Genomic DNA, 27,812 nt, shown 5'->3' with positions numbered 1-27,812 from the left:
ACATCAATGTTCTGTCTCGTAAAAACAATGATAATAAATTTCAAAGCAAATGCTAATTACTTATTAATCAACAGCAAGGATAAAAGAAGTTGCAGGAAATCAAACTCAAAATTACCCAATATAAAACCGGATATACAGAGCCCAAACAAGCTTAGATACTAGGGCTGAATGATTTCAACAAATAAAAAGGATTTGATGATCCACCCATCTGTAAATACCACTCAACTGTAATGGAGGATGTCCAACTCAATAAATTCAACCCTTTGACTTGTATGACTTAATGCATACATGAGAGAAAATTGTGTGGGCAGTTAACAAAATTGTCTGCCCCCTCACCATACTATCGAGTTTGTGTGTTTCTTTCATCTTCTTTATGGTTTTGTGAACCTCCACTCTTAGTGCGGCCTAATTTTTTTCTCTGTTTAGCAACCAATCGAGGCCTCAGCTGCAAAACATAGCAAATGATTAGAGCCCAAAGATTACCATAAAACAAACAGAACACACAATCTAAGAAGGAAATGGGTCCATAGAAGTTTGATATTGGCCTCACTAGATTGTAAATATCGCTAGTGAATTGGGATACTCTTTCTCCTAAGCTCAGTGTTTAGCAGATTAGGTTGCAGATCAGTTAGCCAGGCAAAAGCAAGCTAGTTAGAATCTTTGTAGGGAATTCCTAACCATGCTAAGCAGTACAATGCTTTTTGGGCTAGTACTTTGTCACATCTCCAAGCTGCATAGCATCACTTTTTCCATTTTTTTTTATCAGATCTTGCATGTTTGGAAAGATCATTGGCCTTCATTTTTTTTTTAAAATTTCAATTCAATGAAATTGTCGTTTCTGATTAAAAAAAAAAAATAGAAAATGAAGAGTGTCAGGATTTTTGTGGGGTTGGAATACCCTGACTTGGTGTAGAGAGATTGTTCAATCAAAATCTCTTTCTTCTTGGTCAAGCAGTTCTATTGGAGGTTTAAATTTGTCCTTAGATTATATAGATAGTCTGGGAAGAGGTTGACGGTTGTGGCAAAATGAGAAGAATGTACAAGATTGCACATTCATAAAAAAATCATTTGTAAGTATACAGTCTAGAAGACAAAATTACACAACCAAACATTAGGCTTCTGCTAGTAACAAGTATGAGTTTTATTTATTTATTTATCAATTAAACAGAAAAAAAGGGAAAAAAAATAACGAAAACAAAATTGAATGAAAAAGGTTTTATTTGGCCATTACTTGTGGAATGGTTTTCAAACTCTGTACAAGAAATAGTAGTTTTATAATGACAGGTGAAGGTTCCTAGCAACAGAATTCAAAACCTGTGCAGAAGGAATTGGAGCAATGCTATCACAAGAAAGCGCATGCAAATGTTTTGCACCAACTCAAGTACCACACATGGAAGTGTTCCTGCCTACATTCATTACTTCAAGCATGATAGAGAACCTACACACTGCAATGTATGGCAATTAATAACACAAAAAGTGTTGAGACGTACCATCTCCATATACTTCAATTGCCTTAGAACTTCATCTGTTTCCAGCTCCTGGGACAAACAAATAAAAAGGGGATGCAATTGAAATACAAGAATATGGCAGATTTAGGAATGGTTAAGACAAACAATAGGAATTTAATGAATTTTAAAAGTTAGTAGTGATATGGAAGAACAAAACAGTAAACTATTTGAGAATAAGAATCTATCAAGGCTGATTAGACAATATGCTCAATTTCATGTCTTAGAATGCAAGCCTCCTTTCAAGATGCTACATTCTCTATTGATAGTTGGAGTCTTTGAGATTTTGAACCCTTAAATCATAAATGGGTATCCAATACTACACTGCTATTCCTGCTATATTTTCTTTCTCAATGTTTCTCTTCAGCATTTCTTATTAATCATTTCATGAAAAATAATTTGCCAAATTGTTTTCATGAAAAAAATACTCTCATATCATCAAATGCAAGCATGGAAAACCTTTTATCAGATTGAGCCTAAGAATCAAATGTATGCTGCTAAAAAATCAGGCTTGAGCCATTAGAGTAAGCCCTATTACAAGTTAAAGTACAAATAGATCCAAATCCTATAAGAGTTACTTCACCTGAGGTACAGCACAATCAGAATGAGCTGGATCCCAACGAACACAACAGAAACAACTCCAGTCATCAGTTTGAACTTCAAAAAGAGGTGCCCTGTGATATTAAAAAAAAATGTATGGCATGTCATGCATCTAGAGGACAATTAATAATTAATTTGGGATTAAAGTGCCAAACAATGCATTAGTAAGTGAAAGAAAGTTCAATTTTTTATTTTTTTTTATTTTTTTTAAAAAACAAATGTCATGCATTCATTGTGTGGATGTGCTTATGCATACATACAAATACCAGATTTCATACCATCAGCTGCTTCAAAGGAATTGGCTTTTTACATTAGCAATTCAGCTGCATGGGTCATCTTCGTGAATATTTCTAGTATGGAAAAATATGCAAAATTCATAATCTATGAACCCAACCATAACATATTGCTAAAGAAAAGTTGACTTTTGGGATGCAAAGGAAAGAGAAAATACACTTAATGCAAAAGAAACTGAAGCTAGTAGGGTAGCCAGGGAGGAGTGCCATTAGTGGGCCTTACTGGAAAGCCTCGTAGAGGCAGAAATTTAGGGAAAATTGGTTGAGGGAAGGAGACAGAAGCACTAAATTCTTTCATAAAATGGTGTATGCCCATAGAAGGAGAAATTTCTTATCTAGGATTAATGTGAATGGTGGTTGCCTATGTGAAAAGGAGGAGATGAAGGAGGGGGTAACTCAATCCTTTTGTAGCCTTTTATCTGGTGCAAGTCATTGAAGACTGAGTATCAACGGGATGTTGTTGGAGACTATGGGAAGGGATGATGTTGAGGAGCTAGAGGTTTGCTTCATAGAGGATAAGGTCGTGTCAACTTTGAATTCCATAAATGTGGATAAAGCTCCTAGTCTGGATGGTTTCACAATGGTGTTTTGGCAACAATATTGGGATTTTTGTGAAGCTCAAGGTGACAGGCTTTTTCAGGGATTTCTATGAGTTTCACTTTCTTGGTATTGATCCCTAAGAAGGGAGGGGTAGAGGAGTTCAAGGATTTCAGGCCTATAAGTTTGGTGAGTGGTTTCTATAAGTTACTTGCTAAGGTTTCATCAAATAGATTAAAAAGGGTAGTAGGATCAGTTGTTTATAATTCTCATAATGCTTTTGTAGAGAGAAGACAAATCTTGAATGTTCTAATAGCTAATGAAGCAATTGACTCAAGGTTGAAGAATGGTTTGAAAGGTTTGATATGCAAGCTTGACATAGAAAAGACTTCTGATCATGTTTTTTGTGCTTATTTGCTAGATGTTCTTAACAAAACGGGGTTTAGTAAAAATGGATCAATTGGATTATATGGTGCATCTCTAACACTAGATTTTTGCTGCTAGTAACTGGATCCCCTGCTGGCTTCTTTCAAAGTTCTCGGGGATTACAAGGAGGGGATTCCCTTTCCTCATATTTGTTGGTGTTAGCTATGGAGGCACTAAGTTGTTTGTTGAAGAAGGCAAGCGATATATCTCAGGGATTAAGGCTTTTGGAAGGGGTAGTGATGGTGTGGAGGTGTCCCATCTTTTATTTGTTGATGACACCCTTGTTTTTTGTGAAGTTAGCCAAGAGCAGATTCTTTATCTAAGTTGGATCTTTATGTGGTTTAAAGTCATCTAAGGTTTGAGGACCAATTTGAAGAAAAGCCGGTTAATTATGGTAGGTAATGTTCCTAATGTGGCGGAATTGGTGGCTGAGTTAGGGTGTAGGAAAGGTGAACTCACAACTGTGTATTTGGGTCTTACTCTAGGTGCATACTTCAAATTGAGGGTTGGTTAGCATTCTGTGGAAGAGAGAGTTCATAAGAGGTTAGTTATGTAGGAAAGACAATATCTTTCCAATAAAGGGAGGCTTACTCTTATCAAGAGCACTCTATCGAGCTAGTAGCCCATTTATCATATGTCTCTATTTGTTACTCCTAAGAAGGTGAGTTCTAGGATTGAGAACAAAGGGAGTTTTTGTGGGAAGCGGGATCTTTAGAGAAAAACCGGACTTGGTGAGATGGGAGATCACTTGCAGAGAGAAATATAATGGAGGCCTTGGTATTAGAAAGCTACCAATTCTCAACAAGGTATTTCTACCTTTGTCGTTTCCTATCAAAAAAAAATTCTCAACAAGGTATTTCTAGGCAAGTGGATTTGGAGGTACACCTTATAGAATGAGTCCCTATGAAGGCAAGATATTACTAAGGAGGAAGGGGGTTGGTGCTCTTAAGAAAGTAGGGATAATTTTGGTGTAGGGGTGGAAGGCCATTAGGAGAGGTTGAGAGAATTTTAATAGCAAAACCATTTTTTGATTGGGCAATGGAAGAAAAGTGAAGTTTTGGAAAGACAAATGGTGTAACAATTCTACTCTAAGAGAGTTTTTCCCTTCTTTGTATTCCATCGCTTTAACAAAGGATACTAGGGTGCAAATGTATGGGATCATTAGAGCAAGGGAGGGACATTGGAATCCTCACTTCTTAAGGAACTTGAATGACTAGGAGATGTAAATGGTTGAGGCTTCCTTTTTGAGGCCTCAAGAATGTTGGAAGGGATGAGGAAGACAAAATGCATGGATGAAAGCAAAGAAGGGAAAATTTTCAGTCAAATGGCTCTACTCTTTTTTGGGTCAAGAAAGAGCTGAAGTTTTCCCTATGAATGCTATTTGGAATTCTATGGTTCCAACTAAAGTTAGTTTTTTTTTTTGTTGCCTGGGAAGCAATCATAGACTAAGATGGAAGAAGCATGGAGCATCGAGGAAGTGGCATTCAATGTTCCGGGCTTATCACTAGATTGTTTTATTCCACCAGCTGAACTAAGATTTGGTTCTGTCAGTGAGTCTTGTGAATTCCCTCAGGGTGAGAGAGTAAAGACTGCTGTGGCCGCAGCAGCGGCTGCTGCTTATCGAGCCAAAGTTGCAGCACTGGAGAAGTCGCATGAAAGCAATGTCAATAAGATAATCTGGAAGATGGATGTTTAAGGAAGGGATAGGATTTCTGGCAAATTGTTCATACAGATAAGCTAGGTAGTTGGTATTTATGGACTGAGAATTTAGAGGGTAAATTGGTAAGGTAGGGACCTTCTTGTTTGACAAATTTTGGGTTGGATTCATGCCTCTCTGAATCTGTAAATAGAGCCCGATAATATTCGAGCTCAGAAGGAGACTTGAGTATGACCTCCCACAGACTACACCAACTAATCTAGCTGTGCATCATTGAGCCAATGAAGGTTCTTTTTTTTTGATAGGCAAAAGCACAAAGATATATTAGAAAAAGGGAGCTTGAAAGGCAACCCAGAGCATACAGGGAGTATACAAGAGATACCTAATACAAGCAACAAAAACACAAGCACTCACCGGCCCTCAACAAGAACCCAACCAATCCACAAAGGAAAACAAAGATAAAGGGCCTACACCTATAGAAGAATTAGCCCAGGATAAGACATTACAAACAAATGAGTTTTTCAATCTTTGAGTCGACAAAGCCTCGTTATCGAAGACTATCCTATTTCTTTCCTTCCAAATTGTCCAAAATAAACAGAGAGGAGCTGCCCGCCAAACCTTTCTATGATTCTTGTCCTTGAAAGAGACATACCAACTTAATAGAATGTCTCTCACTGAAAACAGCAACACCCAATTGACCCCAAAAAGAGAAAGCAAAAGGTCCCACAAAATCTTCGTCTTAGAACAGTGAACAAGAATATGGTTTATCGTTTCCTCTTCAACGCAACACAAGCAACATCTATTGGCTAAGATCCAGCCCCTCCTCTTAAGCTGATCTTGAGTAAGGACCTTCTCCCAAGAAGCTTCCCAAGCAAAAAAACTCACTTTTGAAGGAACATACAGACTCCAAATGATATTACTCGGAAACGAGACTGCACCGCTATGATCAAGGGACTTGTAAAGAGATTTTACAGTGAAAATTTCGTTTTTCGTCCCTCTCCACTGCATCCTATCCTCCCCATCAGCCTCCAACCTCTTCCCTTGAATGGACGATAGGAGTCTCTCCACCTCCTCCACCTCCCAATCGTTGAATGGTCTAAGGAAAAGTGGAGACCACCCTCCCACTTCCCCCATTGGATCCCAATAGTCCGCAACCCACGCATCTTTAGAACCCGCTAAATCAAACAAAGAGGGGAAAGCCTCACAAAGGGAGGTATTCCCGCACCAAATATCTTTCCAAAACCTCACCCTTTTACCATCCCCCACCGAGAAAGATACATTATTGTGCAAAAGCAACCCTTCCTTGCTGATTTCCTTCCAAAGCCCAACCCCATGGCCCTCCCTAGCCCCACAAGTGCTCCACCCTCCTCTTTCCACCCCATACTTCGTACTAATAATAAGCTTCCAATATGAATCTCTTTCAACCGCATAACGCCAACTCCATTTGCACAAGAGGGCTCTATTAAGAATGGAGAGATTTCTAATCCCCAATCCACCCATCTTTTTGTGAGTACAAACAACAGCCCACTTAACAAGATGGGGCCTCTTCTCCAACGCTCCCCCTCCCCAAAGAAAATCCCTTTGAATTTTCTCAAGTCTTAGCTTAACCACTCTTGGCATGCGCAATAGTGACATAAGGTAAGTTGGCATGCCCGCCAAAGTACTCCGGATGAGAGTGAGTCTTCCTCCCTTAGAAATGAATTGCCTCTTCCACAAGGCAAGTTTCTTCCTCATCCGCTCTTCCACTCCGTCCCAAACCTTCACAGACTTATGTGAAGCTCCCAAAGGGAGTCCCAAATAGGTGGAAGGGAGAGATCCCACCTTGCAGCCCAGTTCAGCTGCAAGTAACTCAGCATTCTCCACACAACCCACCGGCAAAATCTCACTTTTGTTCAAATTAATGCGCAGTCCAGAAGTGACTTCAAAACACATTAATAACCAACTTAGAAAAGCCAATTGCTCTTGAGAGTCATCATAGAAGACCAAAGTATCATCGGCAAACAGCAGGTGCATAACTTGGATCCTGCCACCTTCCCTTCCCCCTCTCACTGCTCTGTTGATGAGACTACTTAAGACCTCCATTCCTAAGACAAAAAGGTAAGGAGAGAGAGGATCTCCTTGCCTTAACCCCCTGGAACTCCGGAAAAAACCGGAAGGAAAACCATTGACCAAAATCGAAAACGAGGCAGTGGATATGCACCATCTAATCCACCCAATCCATTTCTCCCCAAAACCCATTCTTTGCATCACCGATATCAGAAAATCCCAATTAATCCGATCATAGGCCTTCTCTAAGTCCAATTTACACAAGATCCCACTTTCCTTTCTTTTCAGCACGGAATCTATGACCTCATTAGCAACTAATGCAGCATCAAGAATTTGCCTACCTTCAACAAAGGCATTTTGGGAAGAGGACACCACTTTTCCCACTACCTTTTTCAATTTATTGGCTAAGACCATAGCAAGCAGCTTGTAGAGACCCCCCACCAAACTGATGGGTCTGAAATCACTCAAGTCTTCGGCCCCACTCTTCTTTGGGATTAAAACTAAGAAAGTGGTGTTCAGGCTTCTTACGAATTTTCCCCTCTCATAAAACTCCTTGAAGAAACCCAAGACCTCATCTTTGACAAAATCCCAACAGAATTGCCAAAATGCTAGGGAAAAACCGTCCGGACCAAGGGCCTTGTCCCCATTCAGGTCTGAAAGAGCCAAGAACACCTCATCCCCAGAAAAGCTCTCCTCCAGCCTGGCTGCCTCTTCATCCCCAATGCTGTCAAACTCAAAATTGTTGCAGCAAGGACGCCATCCTCCAGGATCTGATAAAAGTTCCTTAAAGGCCCTCACTACTCCCCTTTGAATGTCATGCTCTTCTGAAATCCAGGTGCCATTTATTTTGATCTTCTTCAAACAGTTCCTCCTTCTGTTCGAATTTGCCATCTTGTGGAAGAATCCCGTGTTCTTATCGCCTTCCTTCAGCCAAATTTCTCTCGATTTTTGTCTCCATGAAGTCTCCTCCATTAGAACCCATTTCTTAAATTCCTCCCTAGCCTCCTTTCTCGCCTCTAGCTTCTGCTCATTTAAAGCTCTGAGATGCTCCTAATTATCCCAGTAGGATACTTTATCTAGAGCCAGCCCTTTGTTCACCCCCACTTTGCCAAAGACTTCCGAATTCCATTCCTTCAGCTTAATTTTCAGGGCCTTCAATTTCTCTGTCAAGATGAAGCTATAGGACCCACTATAATTAAATCCTTGCCACCAGTCCTTCATCAACTCCTTAAACCCCTCCTTCAACCACATATTCTCGAACCGAAATGGAATTGGACCTCTCCTCGTCCCACCCCCATCTAACAGGATTGGGAAGTGATCGGAAACCGGTCTTGGGAGAGAACACTAAGACGCCCCACTGAAATGATTCTCCCAATCCTCCGAAATCAGAAAACGGTCTAGTCTGGACCTTGAAAGACCATTCAACCCTCCACTCCACGTGAATAGCCCCCCATGGAGAGGCAAATCTTTTAAAGCCAACTCCTCAATCACCTCCGAAAATCTTCTCATAGACCCAGTCAATCTTCCTTCTCTACTACGCTCGCTAGGAAATCTAACCACGTTAAAATCCCCGCCAATACACCAAGGGTCAGACCACAGCCCTCGAATGGCTCCTAGCCCTTCCCAAAACAACTCTCTATGCCGTTTCATAGTGGGTCCATATACTCCCGTGAAGGTCCACAAGAAGCCATCTTCACAATTTTTAAAGCGACAGGAAACTGAGAAAAGACCCACTTCCATACCCATTAACTCCAGAACCCTGTTATCCCAAAACACTACTACCCCACCGGCTGCCCCCCTTGCACTCATAGCACCCCAACCCAAGAATCTTCCCACTCCAAGACTGTGAACAATTCCTCTGGACATGTCTTGAATTTTGGTCTCCTGAAGACACACCAAATCTGCTCTTTGTGACCTGATCAAAGCCTTAATAACTTTCCTTTTATCCCTATCATTGGCCCCTCTTACATTCCAAGATATGATCTTTATCTTCATCTAAGGTTCGAGGTTCTGTCCCCACCATCTCTAACCAGAGATTTCTCCTTCCTCGCCCCTTTATAATTGATGGACCACTCTAATTTCTTCAACTCACGATCAAACTTAGTGGACCCCGAAATATCTTTCTTAATGTTCTGCTCCCTTCTTCTCTTATTCCTTAGAAGCAAGTTCAGAATTTCTCCTTCAAATCCTTCCGTCGAAAAGCCCAGGAACTTGCTAAATCTCGCCAGGCAACTATCATCCCATCGACATCCTCTTCCTTCCAATTCTTGTAATAATACCTCGAACTCATCCCCCCTTCCTTCGTCACCCGAGGGTCTCTCCCCCTCAAGGCCCATCTCCCCATTGCAGCCATCTGCCAGAATAATGCTAAGAGGGAGCTGCTCCTCTCCCTCACTCTCCAAGATCAAACCCAACGAAACCCCCTCATTCGTCCCCGCCCGATCGAACCCAGAGAAAAGAGAAGAAGGAGAAATTTCCTGACCCCCCACAGAAGACGAAGGTAATCTGTCATACCTGGAAGCTTCATCACGCAGCGCTTGATCCATTTTCGGCACTGCAAGGGCTTCCGACTGCGACGCAGCTCTCAAAATGTCGACGATGGGGTCCTCCACTATAAAAGTCTGACTCTCCGAGCTACAAACCTGAGTCGAAGGATGAGAGGCCGAAGATGCTTCCCCATGAAGAAAGACGGCATCTCCAGAGCCTTTCTCCACGCCTGGCGATTGTGCCCTAGCTCGAGGACTCAAGATACCTTCCCCATTTAAAATACCTCCTTCCGCTGCAACAGGCCCTACAGGCCCAACACCCTCTCCCTTCTCCCCGAAAGAGCCATTGGGCCTTAAGTCACAGCCCAACTCCTCCTGGGTTTCTTTAAAAGACCCCTGCCTTAGCCCACTTAATTGAGGAGGACCCAACAGCACTCCATGAGCTGGCCCTTTTGGCCCGAAGCTAGGCCCACAAGCTGGGCTTTCCAGCTTATTCAAACAGAAGCCATCTCCCTCTCTAACCTGTCCATCAGCTGACCCTACTCTGCCCACCACTGCATCCCCTGCCTCATAGAGCACAGCGGGACAGAGGGTATAATCACCTCCACAGGCTGACACGGCACTCTTTCCCTTCTGTAACCTCAACTGCTCCACCTTCTCCCTTTGACTTCCATGACTGAGATCACAAACAGTCCCACCAGCCTCTTCTCCTTCCCTTGAGCTACCTTCCCCGCTGAATCTTCCCGCCGGCACCACTTGCGTGAACCAGGGAGAAGACTCCCACCAAAGTTGAAGGGAATAACAACCCGACCCCACAACAATATGGATAGTGCTGGGCAACTCCCTGTCCACGCACCTCACCAGTAGCCTAGCCCATTGCATCTCATGCAAAGAAGATTTATCCTCGGCTATGAATCCTCCACATTCATCTCCAATTCTTTTAAGCACCTCCGAGCTTCTTAAATGAAGAGGGAGTCCAAACACCCTTACCCAAACATCTTTTGACGTGGGCTCCTTGCGAAGACACCCCACCTCAGAGTTCCATCTCTCCAATACTAAAACATTCTCCTTGAAGATTCTTAGACCTCTGGCTAAAACACGCTCAGCCTCGTCTGGAAACTCGAAGTCAAAAAGCATTAATCCTCTACCTAGCATGGCCACCCTCAGATTCCCCTTCAAAGCCCAATGCTTTGGTGCCCAGCTTCTAACGTACTCCATCTCAGGGCAAATAGTTGATCTAGGTCCCCACCAGCCTACCAGACACTGACTCATTTGTTTTATTCTTCCACGCACTTCTCCTTCCCCCACCTCTATCCAAACTGACTGGCCTACCCTTCCCGGGCTTTTCCTAACAGCATCAAGTCCTCTTTAAACCTCAACAAGTCCTCTGGCCCTTTATGACCCTGCAAGCCACCTAAGGGGGTCACACCAAAAGCTCTCAGCCTCTCAGCCAAAGAGTTCCAACCAGAAGACTGACCCTTTCCCTCTGGGACAATAATGCTATGCTTTTTTGAATCAATGTCGCGAACTGAGCAGAAGATGAACCTACCTGCCCCGTTCGAACGGCGCTCCAACCTATACCTTCTATTCTCCTCCTCCCAGCCAGTAGCCTAAACACTATTGTTTACCTCTCTACAGCAAACTTCCACTCCATCTAGTAAACATCTTAAGCTAACCTCCCCGAATCTAATCCATGAGGAGACCCCTTTGCTTCTCTCCCAAATGCAACCTCTTAGCTTGCCTCCCAACTCCTTAATCAATACTTCGAAAGATTTAGCCTCCACCACGAAACTTCTTCTTCCTCCCCTTAATCCACCAACTTCACCCCTTGCTCTCATCTCTCTCATGAAAAAATCCAAAAATCTTATTGAGCCAATGAAGGTTCTTGTTTTTCTTTCCTTTCTTTTCCTGTCCTACCTTCCTTGTATGGATGTGTTTAAACCATGACATCAGTCGCTTATCCTTTATAATGATTTTATGAATCTTTTCTTCAAAAGCATTTACTTGTGTCACATGAGAATTGTTATATCTTTTGTCCTATTTTATTTTATTTTTGTAAAGTCTGTTGTGAAGGCCTTCAGTGACAAGCATGGCTGATTGCATATCAGTGTCACATTAAATAGTAATGAGCAGTTTGTTCCTATCATAGCAAAGATAAGAGAGTGGGTAGAAGTAATTTAAATGTGTTGGTGGTGTTGGGCATGCAACATTTCTTTGCTTTGATGGTAGGGGGGGTCCAGGGTCTGGGTTCCAGAGAAGAAATTTTGGGGAAGTGGATAACCTTTCTCCCCAGCACCACACAAGGGTCATGCACAACTATGGTTCTGTAGCCCCACTGGTCTTTCGAATGGGCTTTCTGTTGTGAGGCATGATATGTGCTTATATGCATTCACCTTCTTCCTCCTTAAATTTGAATAGACTTCTGTGTCCACCCTTAAATGCTCCTTATCATTGGCATTATATGTAGGGTTATATATGGGTTTTGGTTTTTGATCTTCTTCGTTTCTGGGGATACAAGATTGTGACACAGATGATAGGTGAAAACTGAGGTGAAGTGGTCCTTTACCCTCATCCCATCTGTGGCCAACGCTGGCGGCCGCATATTGGTTCCCAGGTATCCACCCCATCCATCCTAGAATTATTTTTTAAAAATTTTCTATTGGATCAAATCCATTCTTTAGTTTGATCAGTGCTTGTCTGGGAAATATCACTAGGGCGAATAATTTGAGTATTAGATAATTCCCCAAGAATTTGCGGGTTCCCATCAGCTATCATGGTAATGGCGCTTTCTCCCTAGGGTGTTCAATTGAAAGGTCGGATGTCTTAATCAATGGTTTCAGCAACCAGTACTAGATGGGCCCTCTTGAAGGTGGATGAGCCTAGCAAAACAATTTGTCCCTGTCAATCTTCAATCTGGAATCCACAATCTCATTAGCAATCAAAACTGCATCAAGAATTTGTCTACCCTCCACAAAGGCATTTTGGGGTTCCAAAATCACTTTACCCATTACTTTCTTGATTCTATTTGTCAACACCTTGGCCAACAACTTGTAAAGGCTTCCCACAAGGCTAATTGGTCTAAAATCTTTCAAATCTTTTGCACCTCCCTTCTTAGGGATTAAAACCAAGAAGGTTGCATTTAGAGATTTTACAAATCTGCCCCTTTCATGGAATTCTCTAAAAAAGCCCATAATTTCAGCCTTCACCACATCCCACCCAAAAAGCCAAAACGCCATTGTAAAGCCATCCGGCCCCGGGGCTTTGTCTTTGCCTAGGTTTGTAAGAGCTGCAAACACCTCCTCCAAGAAAGGGTTCTCCAACCCCTTAGCCTCATTGTTATCTAACCTCATAAAAGAGATCCCGTCAACACTAGGGCGCCACCCTTCTTCCTCTTGGTACAGCTCTTGAAACGCCCCCACCACACTGTTTCTTAAGTTATTTTCCTCTGAATGCCAACAGTCATTAACTTTCAACTTGGACAGTCAGTTTCTTTTACTATGAGCATTCGCCATCCTATGAAAGAATCTGGTGTTGTTGTCCCCCTCCTTCAACCACAACTCCCTAGACTTCTGCCTCCAAAAAAACTCTTCCTTCATCACCCAAGACTTGTAGGACTCCCTTGCTCCATTTCTTGCTTCACATTCTTCCATATTTAAAGCTGCATATTTCTCCTTTTCATCCCAATACTCAACCTGCTTAAGAGCTTCACCCTTTTTAGCCTCAACTAACCCAAACTCTCTTTATTCCAAATCTTCAGAATATTTGTAAGGGCCCTCAATTTAGCATCTAAAGTGTAGCTGGAAGACCCATTAAAATTTAAACTCCCCCACCACGTCTTCATCTTGTCTTTGAAACCCTCCTCCTCCAGCCACATGCTCTCAAATCTGAAAGGGGAAGGTCCCCTCTTCAGCCCTTTAAATCTTCTCTAACATCAACTTGACAGTTCTTAGGATGGTGAACAAGGACATAAAGTAGATTGGTAAACTGGATGGTGTACTATAAAGCAACATGAGTCTTCTCCCTTTTGAGAGGTTTTGTCTCTTCCATAACAACAAGTTCTTTCAAAACCGCAATTCTACCCCATCCCAAACCGTCTTCGACTTGTAAGAGGCTCCCAAGGTAAGTAAAAATAAGTACAATAGAAGGATGAGAAGTCCTCTAAAAACTACACAAAAAGAAAGTAGGGATCTCCAAAGCACAAGTAAATTCATACAACTATGAGGTTCCACAAACCATGTCCTAAGGATGCCAAGACTTTTAATTACCTCCTTCTACATTGTTTTGTGGCTCAAGTGATTTGCTAATGGAGACAAGGAAAAGGGTGTGCATAACAGTTCCTTTGTTTCTATTTTTATTTATTTATTTGTATTTTAATAAAAAAAAAACAAACATAGTCATGCATGGAGTTGTTGGAGACTTTTAGCAAAGATGTTGTTGAGGCTTTAGAGGTTCTGTTTTCAAAGGAGGAGGTTTTGTCAACTTTAAATTCAATAGGAGGAAATAAAGTGCCAAGGTTGGATGATTTCACAATAGCATTTTGACAACATTGTTGGGATTCTTGGGAATTAGTGAAGCTCGAGGTGATGGGTTTCTTCAAGGAGTTTTGTGAGCATGAATCATTTGAAAGAAGCTTAAATGCCACTTTCTTGGTGGTGATCCCTAAGAAAAAGCTTATCAAACACGGATCTCACATCCACACGCGCATCTTCTCGTGTCAACACATGTATTTTTGCCGAAATTAAATGTTCATATATCACAGACCAGACCAATATCGCCCTTTGAAAATTATGGCACTAGCTTTGGCTTCAGCTTCAACTTCAACTTCAACTTCAACTTCTAGCTAAAGCTGAAAGCAAAAAAGCTAGCCCAAATGTATCAAATCCCAAATAGACTCTAAGATTCTCCATGTATCTTGAAAAAAATCCACACAATCCTCTCCCTCAAAAAGTATCCATAACAAAGTAAGGCAAGTCACATACCAAAGCACCTTTATGAGAACCCCCCAAACTTCCTAAAAGAGAAAATCATCATATCTCTCACACTCCTTGACAGACCAGCTAGGCAGAACAGCTCATGCCAAAGGCTCAAAGCCACTAGGCAATGTAAAGGACGATTATCAATTGAGGCCCCACTCCTCACGCACATAACACAACAATATGGGCTGAGAGTTTTGGCCTCCTTGGCTATTATATCTTGAGTAGGCTATGTTATCAAAACATTACGAGGGAGGTTCTACACATTGTCAAGCAATTGGGAAAAACAAGGATAGACAGGCTGTGTCTGAATGTCATCAAGAAGCCAGCATATGGCGCAATGGGGTACTTCGACCTTGGAAAATTCTAGGAAGAAATCATTGCCTATATGAAGGAAGGGGTTTGTCAACGATTTTGTGGTTTTTGGCAGTTTTGGTTGCTGTGATTTTGTCTCCTTTTAAGGGCCTCTCATCCTTACTCGAAATTCTTTCATTTTTTTTCCATTAATTTGATTTCTTTAGCTTCTTAGGGGGGAAAGAGAGGGAGAGGGAGAGGGAGAGAGAGAGAGAGAGAGAGAGAGAGAGAGAGAGAGAGAGAGAGGACTGCATCAATAAAATTGGCATTTATTTTCTTAACAACACTGTTTTGGTAAAATCTTTAGTAATAAAAAATATTTTCCAAATTTTCAATATGTAAAACTATAAATACATGACCCCCAAATAGATGCTTATCAAACAGCATGATCCTAAAAGCACAATAGATTTCTACATGATCACTGAAAAAAAGAGTAGCACAGCTAGTTGTATTTACAAACCAGAAATATGAACATCGTTCAGCTTACCTGCGCCACTTCCCACAGAAGATTCCATTGACACCTTCTCCTAAGCCATCTATGGCCTCTCGACATTGAAGCCAATTACCTATAGAGCTTAGTCTTGAAGGCTGGTTAGCATTCTGTCCCTGACAAAAATGGATAATGGTTACTTTCTGCAGTAACTCAGAAATTTCAATGCTAGACTGGAATAATAACAACATTATGCAGAAATTGAGATCTTACATGCAAATTAACGCACCCTGAAGGATCCATTTCCAATGGTTCACCAAGAAAATCAACATCACTGCATTAAATAAAAATTAATAAGAAGTTACAAGTAACATGACCAGAATTATAAATATGATTGACAACAAAGGGAATGGTGAATAATAGGGTATGGCAATCTTATTGAAACATCAAGAAAATAAAAGGACAGCAAAATGAAATCTAACTCTTGTATACCCCCCAAAAGTGCTAATCTTGTAAAAGAAAACACAAATAAACAACTCCATTTGGGCAGTCAATGACATACTTTCTTTACCAAATCAATTATAACTTGCAAATGATGAAACATAAATTGGACTTTTAATAAGTAAAACCATCTCTCAGGTTAATAATGCTATACCTTCCCATTTACATTTCTGTTTTGAAAAATTCAAGAAAAAGGATTACCAAAAATGAATGTGGATGAAATTTATTTGAAACATATGATACCCTACAACTCAATAGAAAATATGCACTTAGAGCCAACTTGCAACTACTAAACGTAAACTGGCTGCAGCTAACACAAATAGTTGAACAAGGCTCACTATCCATTGAGTTGATTTAAGATGCATGTGAAGATCTCATGCAACCCAGTAGAGATATGTTCTCAATGAGAATGTCTCCTGACGAGTAATAAATAGATTTAGTTCTTTGCAACATCACTTATTACCACCTATTCCTAACACCTAAACAAAATTGAAACAACCAATTGGTAACCAGAGATTCATAAGTTATAAATAAGAAATCCAAACATTTAGTACACATCGCATCAAATTTTAGATTGATATTTCCATAAAAAAGATTAGATTAATACTTGTGTGCATATGCAAGTACAAATATGCATTTGTGCATGCATTTTTGTGACTGCATGTGGGGGAAACCCATAGACAGCCTTTTTAAAAAATTGGAATGATAACTCATGTGAACTAAAGGTTCTGATATCACCTTGTTTGCCTTTAAAATACATATAGACAAGTACTATGACATGATTTGAAATTTGAGTAGCCAGCCTCGAAAGTTCAGATTTTGTAGTTACATGTTATCATCAACTCATGCTTGACAGATAAGAAATTTCATGACAACTTGAACAGATATCAATTATTATATCCCTTGTCTCACTTCAGAAACAGTACTTAGAGATGAGCACATTTTCTCCTTGTCACAAAAAATCCAAATAAATCAACAGAAAGGTGTCAAAAACCACAAGGATAAAGTGTGTATTGATCAAACATACCTAGCAGTTGGACTTGACCAGTCAGCAACTTCAGCTTGAAATCCTTTCCCAATTCGAACTCCGGTTGTATATGGCCCAGTATCCTTCAACATGAATGCTATAGGACCTAATTCACCTTTGCATGTTGTATTTCTACTTCTGCTCGTTTCACCATTAATATTCAGAGATCTTCTGATAGTTGTCTCCTTTAACATTTTACGAGTCTTTTTCAAACAAGAGTGACAAAACCACTCATCAACTGGTATCTTCTTTATAGAAGGGTTACAACAAGACATGTGAAATGCCTCTTCACAATGATCACAAATTAGAATTTTCAGTGAAATTTCTGATTTGCCACAGACTTTGCATGTCCGGGAACCCCTGATATTACTACCATAACTAACACCATCAGTAGGACAACTCCTGCTAGGCAAACATCCTCTAAGAAGCCCCTCGCTTCTAAGGACAGATATACATAGGTCCTTTTCTGATATATCTTCTCCCATGGTTGCCATGCCCAATACACTAGAAGAGGAGCACTCAGCAGTGTCATCCACGTCATTCTTCATGGAAGCTGAACCAAGTTCCATATTTGATTTCGATGATGAGCAACTATCATTTGCACTGTAGAACTCGTTAACTTTGCTCATGCTATTTTTAGGTGCATCATCAGAACCATGCTCTTCCCTAACAGAACATCTATCAATAGATTGTGCCTTGGGCTCTCTATTACATTCAACTGGAAGTATAACAAGATCTGTAACAGTTTCAGTTTCAAGCCCAACTTGAGGAACTCCATTTTCATCCTTGGCTGCCACTGAAGGGGCTTCAGAACTGACAGCAGAAAGGCAACCAGCACTTGCCTTTGTGTCTGCTGATGCCTGGACTGAAAAAATGGTGGCATGCTTCCTTCGGAGCTTCCTTCGCTTATATACAATATTAGGTACAGAACCTTCAGACATGACACTGATAGTTGATAACTGGGAACAACTTTTTGGAAAATTTAAGGAGCAGGAATCATCATCATTCTGTATTCCCTCTGTAATTGGAACAGCTTTTCTGCATCCACCCTGAGGATGTTTATCACATTTTGAATACATCTGCCAAGTTTCAGCAGCAGGCATCCAATCACATAAAAAATCCTGTTTCCCATGCTCAGATAAAAAAGATAGAGGAGCTTCAATTGAACTAGGAAGAGAACTCTGTATCAACATTTTCACCTGAATTGCCTTCAGTAATATCTAGAATATGTTGCTTTCCCAAATGGATCCACTGATTAAACTCCCTTTTACGTTATATGGAGTTCAAAGTGAAAAAAAAAAAACCAGTCTAAAAAATCCCACGTCTATCAATAACCTGAAGCTTCCTGATCATTTAAGATGAACAAAGAGAATTAAAAGTATTACTGCCACATATTCTCTCCTCTAACAAACCAAGCAACCAAAAAAATCAGACAGATTACTTCACACTAAATAAGCTCCATGCAAGGCAAAAACACATGCAACAAGCATCTATAAGCATCCACAAATGCTTTGATTAGATTTCCATCTCATCCAACTGATTAGGAATCATTCACCATATACATACACCAAACTAACATTCAACAAGTTTTGCACACAGAAAGTAAAGATAGCACACTGGAGAGCAGAAACAAAAGTGAAAAAAAAAAAAAAAAACAAACAAACAAAAAAAACTAGAAGGCAAAAAACTAAAAAAATCAAAACAAAACTAAAAACAAAAATGAAAAAAAAAAAAAACAGGTTCAAAAGCAGTGAAAACCTACCCAAGCTATCAATGAAATCAAAATAGGAAGAATTAGCATCCCTGAAAGGGGCCCAAGACCATGCATATAGAGATTCAATTCTAAATCAGATCACTCCACATCCTCAACAATCCTTCAGTTTTGCTCCTTCTAAGCTCTAGTGCCCACCAAGTGGCAGAGCTTTGTTGAACTTCATCATGACAACTTGTCCAGCAGGATCAATTATGAAGAAAATTTGATTGTAAATCTTGGATCAAAATTCCCATACTCACAAAGGATAAAAAATTTCTTTTAAAGAAACAAGCACTTAAAAGTTTTGAATTGAGTTTAAAATCAATGACCAAAACTGATTGTTGTAGCTTAACATGGCATTTAAATGCCCCAACTGGAAGCTACAAAACAAGGCAACAAGACTGGATTAGCTCAAGTTCAAACTCATCTTTTTTTACTATTTTAACTCTTTATTCTGTAATTTTGAGTTAATACTTTAAGTTTAGGGACCATTATCCTTTAGGCTTCTGATAGCATATAAAGGGCCTGAAGGATATGAAAGCTATATCATTAGGCCAAAACCCAGAAGTTGGTATATAATTGATGTACCTGATATTTGACCAATTAACCACCCAACAATATCCAAAATATCCTTAATGGTGGAAGATAACCTTTAAAGAAAGGCATAATTTTTAACACTTGTCTACAACATCGGAAAGCAGAGAACAAGATTTTGAGCAGAAATCTTAAACAACAAGGCAGAAATTAAGTTCATTGCTTTTGGGCAATTAAATTTTAGGGTGTTGACACAATGCACGGCAATGACCATGATTTCATGGTTGGCAGAACCATAGGAAAACAAAATCAAATCCCATCATTATAGACACCACCAAAACCCTAGAACACTAAAAGAATGAAATGACAAGGACCATGAATTGATTTCCACTGGTGTTTTCTACACAATTAATGAACAAAAAGGGCAAAAAATTGAAGCTTTTGACCAGATCTGTGGAGCCCCATGGAGATTTGAAAGCCTAAAAAAACCTAGATCAGTAGGGGAACTCTTTGTATTGATGACACAGGACAACTAGTCCCAAGAAAATAGTCAGGTCAACTAGTTTTAGAATAATATTTAAATTACTAGGAAACTTGAGACTTGTAGTACTTGGGTACTTGTGGTAGATACTTATGGGTTTTCATTTCCTAAGTGTTGGAAGTTGTGAAGACATTGAAGGGTTATTGGGATAAATAGGTGGGAAAAGTGATGGAAAAAAATCTTTTATCTTTTGTTCTGAATTTTCAGTCAATTGAGATCTCTTCTTAAGAGTTCTTAGGTGGATTCTAGACTTTCTTGGGTTAGACGTGTTCTATCCTCTTTCCTTTCTTGCTTTCTGTTGCATCAGTTGGTATTAGAGCGAAGTTTGACCTGGTTTGATGGCTAACAATACAATCGAAAATATGGTCCCTAATAATGAGGATCGTGGAGTGGAAGCTATTTGGACAACAATTGATAGGTTAGGACAACAGGTGAATGAGATTTGTAACATGCTAGTCCAAAAGAATTTGGATGCCAATCAAGAGCCCGTTCAACATAGGAATTATGCATGAAGGGCTGCCTTGGATGATTCATTCCTGCACACCCATGTAGACAACCTGTAAACAATGAAGATTCTGATTCTGATGATGGTGGGTATGGGGAGTTTCAACAAACAAGGAGAAATAGAGGATTTGAAGAGTATAGACTGAAGGCAGATATTCCTACTTTCAATGGGCATCTGCACATGGAGGATTTTTTGGATTGGGCTTTTAAAGTAGAACAGTTCTTTGACATGATGGAGGTTCCAAAAAGGAAAATGGAGAAACTTATTGCTTTTTGGTTGACGGGAGGAGCAACAGTGTGGTGGGATCAACTGCAGTTGAATGGGCAGAGGCTAGGAAAGGCACCTATGAGGACTTGGAGAAAAATGAAACACTTGCTTATGGGAAGATTTTTGTCCCCAGATTATGAGCAATAGTTGTTCCAAATGTATCAAAATTGCATGCAAGGCATAAGTTAGTTTTTTATTATACTTCTGAATTTATAAGGCTCTCCACCCGTAATAATTTAGTTGAAACAGAAAACCAATGGGTTTCAAGGTATCTTAATGGCTTGAAGTCATCTCTTAGAGAAAGGATTGGGTTGCAGAGAATTGATATGGTTGATGAAGCCCATAATATGACTTTGAGAACAATGATGTTAGAGCATGTCGCGAAAATCAAATTACAGTCATTGAGTTGTTCCTGATTCTTCATATACTGCAACTATGAAAGGAAAAGCACCACAGAAAGCTAACCCTATTCAGTCATGCCCAAGTATACAGACAAAGGATGCTTCTAATACTGGTGGTAATTCCATAAAGCAAACAACAACAACACCTAACAAGTAGGTGTCTAAAAATCCTTATGTCAACAATGCAACTTTGAACTGTTATAGGTGTGGAAAACTTGGGCATAAATCAAACCAGTGTCCAGCTGGAAAACCAGTAAATCTGGTAGAACCGGAAGATGATGTGGTTGATGGCGAAGAGGAGATAGAGCCAAATGTTCATTTTTACCAAGGAGCTGAATTTGCAGAAGAAGAGAGAGAGCAGGTTAATTGTGTGGTGTAGCAAGAGAGATGTCCTGAACCACTAGACGATGGGGGCATACTTCCCTAATTGCCATCAAACTAAGATGATATTATCAATAGTTTTTTCGAAATTGTCAATATAATGTAATGGTAGGGGAGGCTAACCCATTCACTTGGGGGGAATGCAGGTCTAGAACCAGCACAATAAGACTTCACCATTTCTAGCATTCCTACTTTCAATCAAGTGTTGGGTACTTTGGTTGAAGATATAATATAGCTTTCCAAGCGGGCTGAAGAAGACCTGCTTGTTGTATTGGTTGAGTCAGAGACACTTTCACTAAGGAAGGCGGCTAGCTATCCCACAAATAGTAAGAAGGATGTTGGTTATAGATCTTAAGTACGCCAAGCATAGATCACAGGCCTACAAAGAAATTAAAAAAAAAAACCACTACCAACAAACAGAAGAAATAACAGGAATAAAATGCACAGAGATAGAGGCTCTTTATGGAATAACAGAAATAACAGGAATAACAGAAACCACTAGCATAGTACATTAAAGGATCTGCTTCACCCATATCTCTCTCAAAAGCCTCTCCCCGTTCAATTCTTTTGAAGTCATTGGATCCTTTTCCTCGTTCAAGAATCTCCTTCCCTCTTCCACTCCGTCCCGAAGTGTAACTAGGACCAATTCAGTCACATTTTCATGTTCTAATTGAACACTTTCCATTTTTTAATATTCTCAAAAAACAATCCTCAGCCAGACAAAAAATGTGAGCACCTAGTGATACAAAAGAAAACAGATGCACTAACGCCCTTATTAAAGGCCAGGTGCTTATTCTGTTGCTTGTTTGGCCTACTCTTGCTCCTCTTCACATATAGAAGAAACCAACAACAAACAAGGACTAAAACTAGATTTTGAGTTCCAAAGAGCGTTAAAAGGTTCTTCTTGTGGATCGATTCAATACTAGTTAATTTTTTTAAGGTAAGTTAATTTATATTAATTTATTTTTCATAATTTCTTTCCCTATAATTTGAAGTATAATTTTTTCTTTATTATTTTTCAAAAAAGAGAAAAAAGAAAATATCATGATCCAAATTTATTATTGTTAGTAGTCTTACATTCATTATTATTACAACAAATTCTATTCATATGATTGATTAATATATGATGATGTCGGGTTTTAGATGTGACTTGTGCTTATGACCCCATATGCATATACATATATATATTGATAGGTAAATAGGAAATTAGATTATAGAGCGCTAGCAAAAGGTGCAGCCAAGTACACACATAGTATACAAAAAAGGCCTAGAAGCTAGCGAGAAATGGAAGCGGAAAAGAAAATACAAACTACCCACACAACAAACAAACCCAAACCCCTAAAAAGCTAGCCTCACCCTAGGCATGACAATAAGCCGCCCAAAGGCCCTTCTGAATACACAACCTAGTAATAAAAACAAGACCACACCCTCAGAGAGAAAACAAAACCCTTATTTTTTTTTTATCAGAAACGAAGAAAAATATATTAATAGAAGAAAAGATACAGGAGAAAGAAAATATATAAAAGAAAGAGAAGAAACCAAGGGAAGGATGAGAGGTCCTTCCTACACAAACTGAACAAAAGAGAAAACTCCCAACAATAGAAATCTAAAAACAAAGAGAAACCCCAACATTCTCAAACTTTTGAAACGCAAACCGCAATCCAGTTGAGTTGTAAAACACTTAGAGGAACTCCTCTAAAAGCTGCAGTACAAGAAGCCCATAGAGAGGAATAGAACAGAATCAAATCCCATAACATCTCTTCCGTTCTCCCATTATCCTCAAAGATCCTATTGTTTTTCTCTTACCACACCATCCATACCAAAGTAAGGCAAGCAATTTGTCAAAGTGTCTTGCCTCTTAATGAGTTCCCCAAGCCTTTAAAAGCAATAACCAACATGTCCTCAAAACTCCTTGGAGGGACCCAAACCAACCCTGCTAGATTGAACAACTTGTGCCAGAGTCCAATGGTAACAGGACAATGAAGAAAAAGGTGGTCGATCGACTCTTCATTTCCTTTGCAAAGAATGCACCATTGAGGACAGAGGGATTTGTAGGGTCTTCTCAATTGCAACTTATCATTAGTGTTTACCTTCCCATGTGCTACTAACCAAGCAAGGGCCTTAACCTTTGAAGGGGCTTTTGAACTCCACAAAAACTTGGCCAGAAGGAACAAGATAGGATTTGAGACTTTTGACAAGGCCAAGAAAAAAGATTTCACTGAAAACAAGCCTGACGATGACAAAGACCACGCTCTTGAATCTGCCAAAGAAGGAGAGAAAAGCATTGAACTAAGGGAGGACATTAATCTCTGAAGGAGATCAATTTCTGAATCAGTAAGATTGCGGCGAAAATTAAAATTCCAAGATAGTGGAAAGGAATTGCCAAGGACATTTGAGACAGTGAGGTTTTTCACAGAAATAACTCTATAAAGATCAGCAAATTAAGAGCACAAAGTTTGGTTACCCCACCAAAGATCTTCCCAAAAACGAATTCTCTCCCCATTGCCCACCACTAGGCGGACAAAAGGGGAAAAAACCTGGAAAACTTGAGCAGTAGCCTTCCAAAGACATCTGTGTGACCATCTAACCACCATGTTGGCGTCCCATCCATTAGGATGTGTCCCATATATACTCGCAATAACCTTATGCCAAAGACCACTCCTTTCTCTAGGGAACCTCCAAAGCCATTTCCCTAAGAGAGCAATATTTCTCAGAGAAGTCTTCCTAAAACCCAAACCTCCCAACTCCTTTGGTCTACTAACAACATCCCATCTGATAAGGTGATCTTTCTTCCTTTCCCCGCCCCAAACCAAAGAAAATCCCTTTGCATCTTCTCAATCTTTGAAGCTATTGATGCTAGGATTTTAAAGAGGGAGAGGAAGTAGTTAGGGATGTGAGACAGACAAGACTGAATTAAAGTAATCCCCCCTCCCAGAGACAAAAAGGTCTTTTTCCAACCATCCAACCTCCTCGAAATTCTCTCAACCACCGGATCCCAAAAACCTATTGTCTTTGGGTTCCCTCCCAATGGAAGGCCTAGATAAGACAAAAGCCACTCTAACACTCTGCAATAAAAAACTGAGGCCAAACTAGACAACAGCTCCTGCCTAGTGTTAATACTTGAAATGATGTTTTTTTCTAAGTTGATTTTTAAACTAGATACTTGCCCAAAAACCAAAAGGATAATCTTGAGGTTTTGAAGATGTTCCAGAGAGGCTTTAGAGAAAAAGATGGTGTCATCTGCAAACTGTAACAAAGACACTCTAGTCCTATCCCTCCCCACAAAGAAACCCTCAATTAACCCAGTTTCCTCTGCTCTGATCATCAACCTACTTAGAACATCTGCCACTAAAGTAAAAAGGAAAGGAGAAAGGGGGTCTCCTTATCTCAAACCTCTAGAGGCCTTAACCCAACCCTTTACATTCCCATTAACTAGGATTGCAGAACTTGATGAAGACAAACAACCCCTTATCCAAGATCTCCATTTCTGGCTGAACCCCTTCCTTTGTAGCACATGATATAAAAAGCCCCAATCCACATGATCTAAGGCCCTCTCAAAATTGATTTTGAAGACTACCCCTTCCTCCCCTGACCTTCTTTTCTCATCCACCACTTCATTGGCTATCAACACAACATCCAAAATGTGTCTCCCTTCAACAAAGGCTCCTTGAGAGCCAGAGATTGTTTCATGAAGAACTTTGCGTAAACGCCTTGATAAGACCTTAGCAATTATCTTATATAAACTTGTAACCAAGCTAATGGGTCTATAATATGAGATTTTAAAAGTTTGGCTTTTCTTAGGCACCATGGCAATGAAGGTCACATTTGTACTTTGATTAATTACCCCATTGGTGTGGAACTCAAGAAACACCCTCATAAGATCCTCTTTTATCACATCCCAACACTCTTGATAAACTGTAATAGTAAAACAAAACCCTTATTGCTCCCCCTCTTCCCCCTGACTGCGAGGGGAATGCCATTGTAATTCATAGAACAATCAAGCTTTCGGATTTCCCTTTCTAGACGAGAAGATGAAGATTTCCTTCTTCCCCTTGAGGCCTTAACCCCACATCCTTGACTCCATTTTCTTCAAAAGGGTAGAGATTCTTTTTCAAAACCCACCATTGATAGTCCCAAAAAACTATTGAACTCTACAAACTTGTTAGGTATAATCGCAAAGCAAAACTCCTCCCCTTCCGACCAACCATCTACCTCCAAAGCCTTTGCAAACTCCATCTCTTCATCCCTACCCACCACTTGCTTACTTGAAGAACCCTTCTTTTCGTTCCCCATGAGATATAGAAGCCTTCCATCTTGAAGCATCAATTGCAACGGCCACAATCTCGAAGGAGGAGACTCCAAGGGATATTCTGCCCTTTCCAATCCAACCACCTCATCGCCAAAAGGCCCCACCAGAGAAGACGAAATTATAGAGGAATTACCTTGGAAGCCAATCGCTTCATCTAAAAGGGCTTCATTTGTCTCGGAAATCCACCCCGTCAGATTTTGCACCTCCATCTTTAGGAGAGGGTCACCAAACTATGGTATCTTCTTCTATTGATTGAACTTGCTTTTTTCTTTTTTTTGTTAGATTGTGTTGAGCTCGAGACCAATGGCCTTCAAGTGGTACCTATGTTTTGTATTTACACAAGATTTAGGGAGGACCCTCTGAATTGCAGAAAAATAGCCAATGCGCACATCATTGACCTTGATAAAATCCATTAGCACCTACTTGTCATTGCTTCAACACATAGGTACCATTCGCATAACCTTTCTCATTCTCAGCTTCTTCTTTTTTTTAATTCTTTTTTTCTCTTTCAGATTTGGTAACTCTTTTGGAAACCCTAGTTCTTTAATTCAATTGATTTTAGAAGCCCTTGGCAATACATGCAGAAGAGCTTACTGTTTGATTAGGAATCTTATTGGGCTGGTTTTTGACGTATTTTATGAATACTTGGGGTTTGATGGGCCGTATGAATATTGGGTTAGCTTCAATTTTGTTGTTTGTGGCTTTCAATGGCTGAAAACCAATTATGAGTGTTGATTTTTTTATAATAGAGAATGGAAGGTTATGGTTCGGATTGCAAATCGGTTTAAGGGGTTGCATGGTGGGTCAGGCGTTGAAGCTGGGATGGGGCTAAACATACTTTTATTGTGTAGGGTTGAGAAGATTGATGAAAAGGAGAAGAAGTCTGGTTCTAAGCAGATATTGAAGAAGATAGAGATTGGATTTGATTCAGATGATGATGAGCCTACGCGGTTTATATTTAAGTTGAGAAGGCAGACAGGCAGGCAAACCCTAAGAAGGTAAAGTTGGGACTGGATAGTGGTGGTAAGACTGGGGAGAAGTTGAAGAATGTTGAAGCTAGGGCACAGAATCCTAGTTGCTCTCTCCATTTTTCTTCAAGGCTTTGAGAATTAATCATCTGTCTACATTTTTATTTCCTTTTCTTATTTTTGATGAGCAGAACATCTAAAAAGAATGCCAACAAGGGGTCAACCCTAGCATAGCAGAAGCATACATGGAAAACCCCAAAATGTTAAGAAAGAAAAGATAAAAAAAGATCACAAATCCAGAGCAAGAATGAGAGAACCAACTCCATTCCCCAAGAGATATATCAACCACAAAAATGAAGACATAAATACATATTACATGTTTACAACATACGATATAATTATATATAGAAGTTCATATGCACACACATATATTCTCTATTAACTGCTCCTCATCCTGTTCTTGTCCTTGTTTTTCAGGATTTGTCATGGCTATGACTCCAGCTTGTTGATGCTCTCAAAACATATTTCAAATGCTGATCTAGAGAGCGTAAAAAAATATTTTGGGTGGAAATTTAAATCAAACCTCTACAGAAAAAAACGAGCAATTATATTTTGAGAGAAAATCCAAAATCAAATCTCTGCACAAAGAAATTAACGATATATATGAACCCAAATCCATGTTTCTCAGGTTTTCAATGTTCCACATGAACAAAAGCACCAACTCCTTGCATAAATTCTGGACAATTCAATTTTAGGGTTTTGGCACACAGCACAATCCAACACACCCATATTTTCATGATTGGCAGAATCACAAGAAATCAAAATTAAATAACCCATTCTCATAGCCATCACCAGAATCCTAGAACACAAACAATTATCAAGCAATGATCATTGATGTTGTTTTGTATTTAATTGATGAACAACAATAACAATAGAAACAAGATTAAACGTTAAAATTGTTATGAAAAAACCGGTAAAAATTGAGGCTTTACCTGATTGCGGAGTGCCATAAAGATTTGAATCCTTCCAAAACCCTAAATAAAAGTGAGAACGCTTTGCATTGTAATCTCCCTAACAACCACCCTCTCTCTCTCTCTCTCTCTCTCTCTCTCTCTCTCTCTCTCTCTCTCTTTCTCCCCCTTACCTCTCCCTCTCTATTGCAATATTTTTTCTCTTATTCTGTTGTGTCTCCTTTTCCGGTAATGGAAATAGATATAATAAATAAGTCAAATTAATAGAAATTATTTTTTTTAGGTAAATTAATAGAAATTATATAAACCTCAAAATATCTAAATTCATAAAAAAAATAAAAAAAATT

The 27,812-nt window shown here is 39.8% G+C and overlaps 1 protein-coding gene and 1 long non-coding RNA gene across 5 annotated transcripts; one reads left to right on the top strand and one right to left on the bottom strand.

Moving 5' to 3' along the window:
* Positions 1 to 12: 12 nt before the first annotated feature.
* Positions 13 to 27,622, bottom strand: LOC117925163. 4 transcript variants are annotated; one of them, XM_034844070.1, is made up of 8 exons: positions 27,487 to 27,622; positions 18,035 to 18,180; positions 16,836 to 17,914; positions 15,581 to 15,641; positions 15,365 to 15,483; positions 2,089 to 2,179; positions 1,491 to 1,538; positions 13 to 445 (listed from the first exon to the last, which is right to left on the bottom strand). In XM_034844070.1, exons 3-8 carry the CDS (start codon positions 17,912 to 17,914, stop codon positions 341 to 343), a joined length of 1,503 nt encoding a protein of 500 aa, XP_034699961.1. In that variant the 5' UTR covers positions 18,035 to 18,180; positions 27,487 to 27,622; the 3' UTR covers positions 13 to 340. The 4 variants fall into 4 exon arrangements, with proteins under 4 accessions (XP_034699961.1, XP_034699958.1, XP_034699959.1 ...); XM_034844067.1 differs by having other exon boundaries at positions 16,836 to 18,180; XM_034844068.1 differs by having other exon boundaries at positions 15,365 to 15,477; positions 16,836 to 18,180.
* LOC117925164 lies at positions 4,815 to 11,547 on the top strand. Its single transcript, XR_004652957.1, has 2 exons — positions 4,815 to 5,305; positions 11,432 to 11,547. It is a non-coding gene; the product is annotated as an uncharacterized LOC117925164 (long non-coding RNA).
* Positions 27,623 to 27,812: the final 190 nt, after the last annotated feature.

Source organism: Vitis riparia, chromosome 11 (assembly GCF_004353265.1).
Source record: "Vitis riparia cultivar Riparia Gloire de Montpellier isolate 1030 chromosome 11, EGFV_Vit.rip_1.0, whole genome shotgun sequence".
Lineage (NCBI taxonomy): Eukaryota > Viridiplantae > Streptophyta > Magnoliopsida > Vitales > Vitaceae > Vitis > Vitis riparia.
This window is presented reverse-complemented; position numbering and strand designations above follow the sequence as displayed.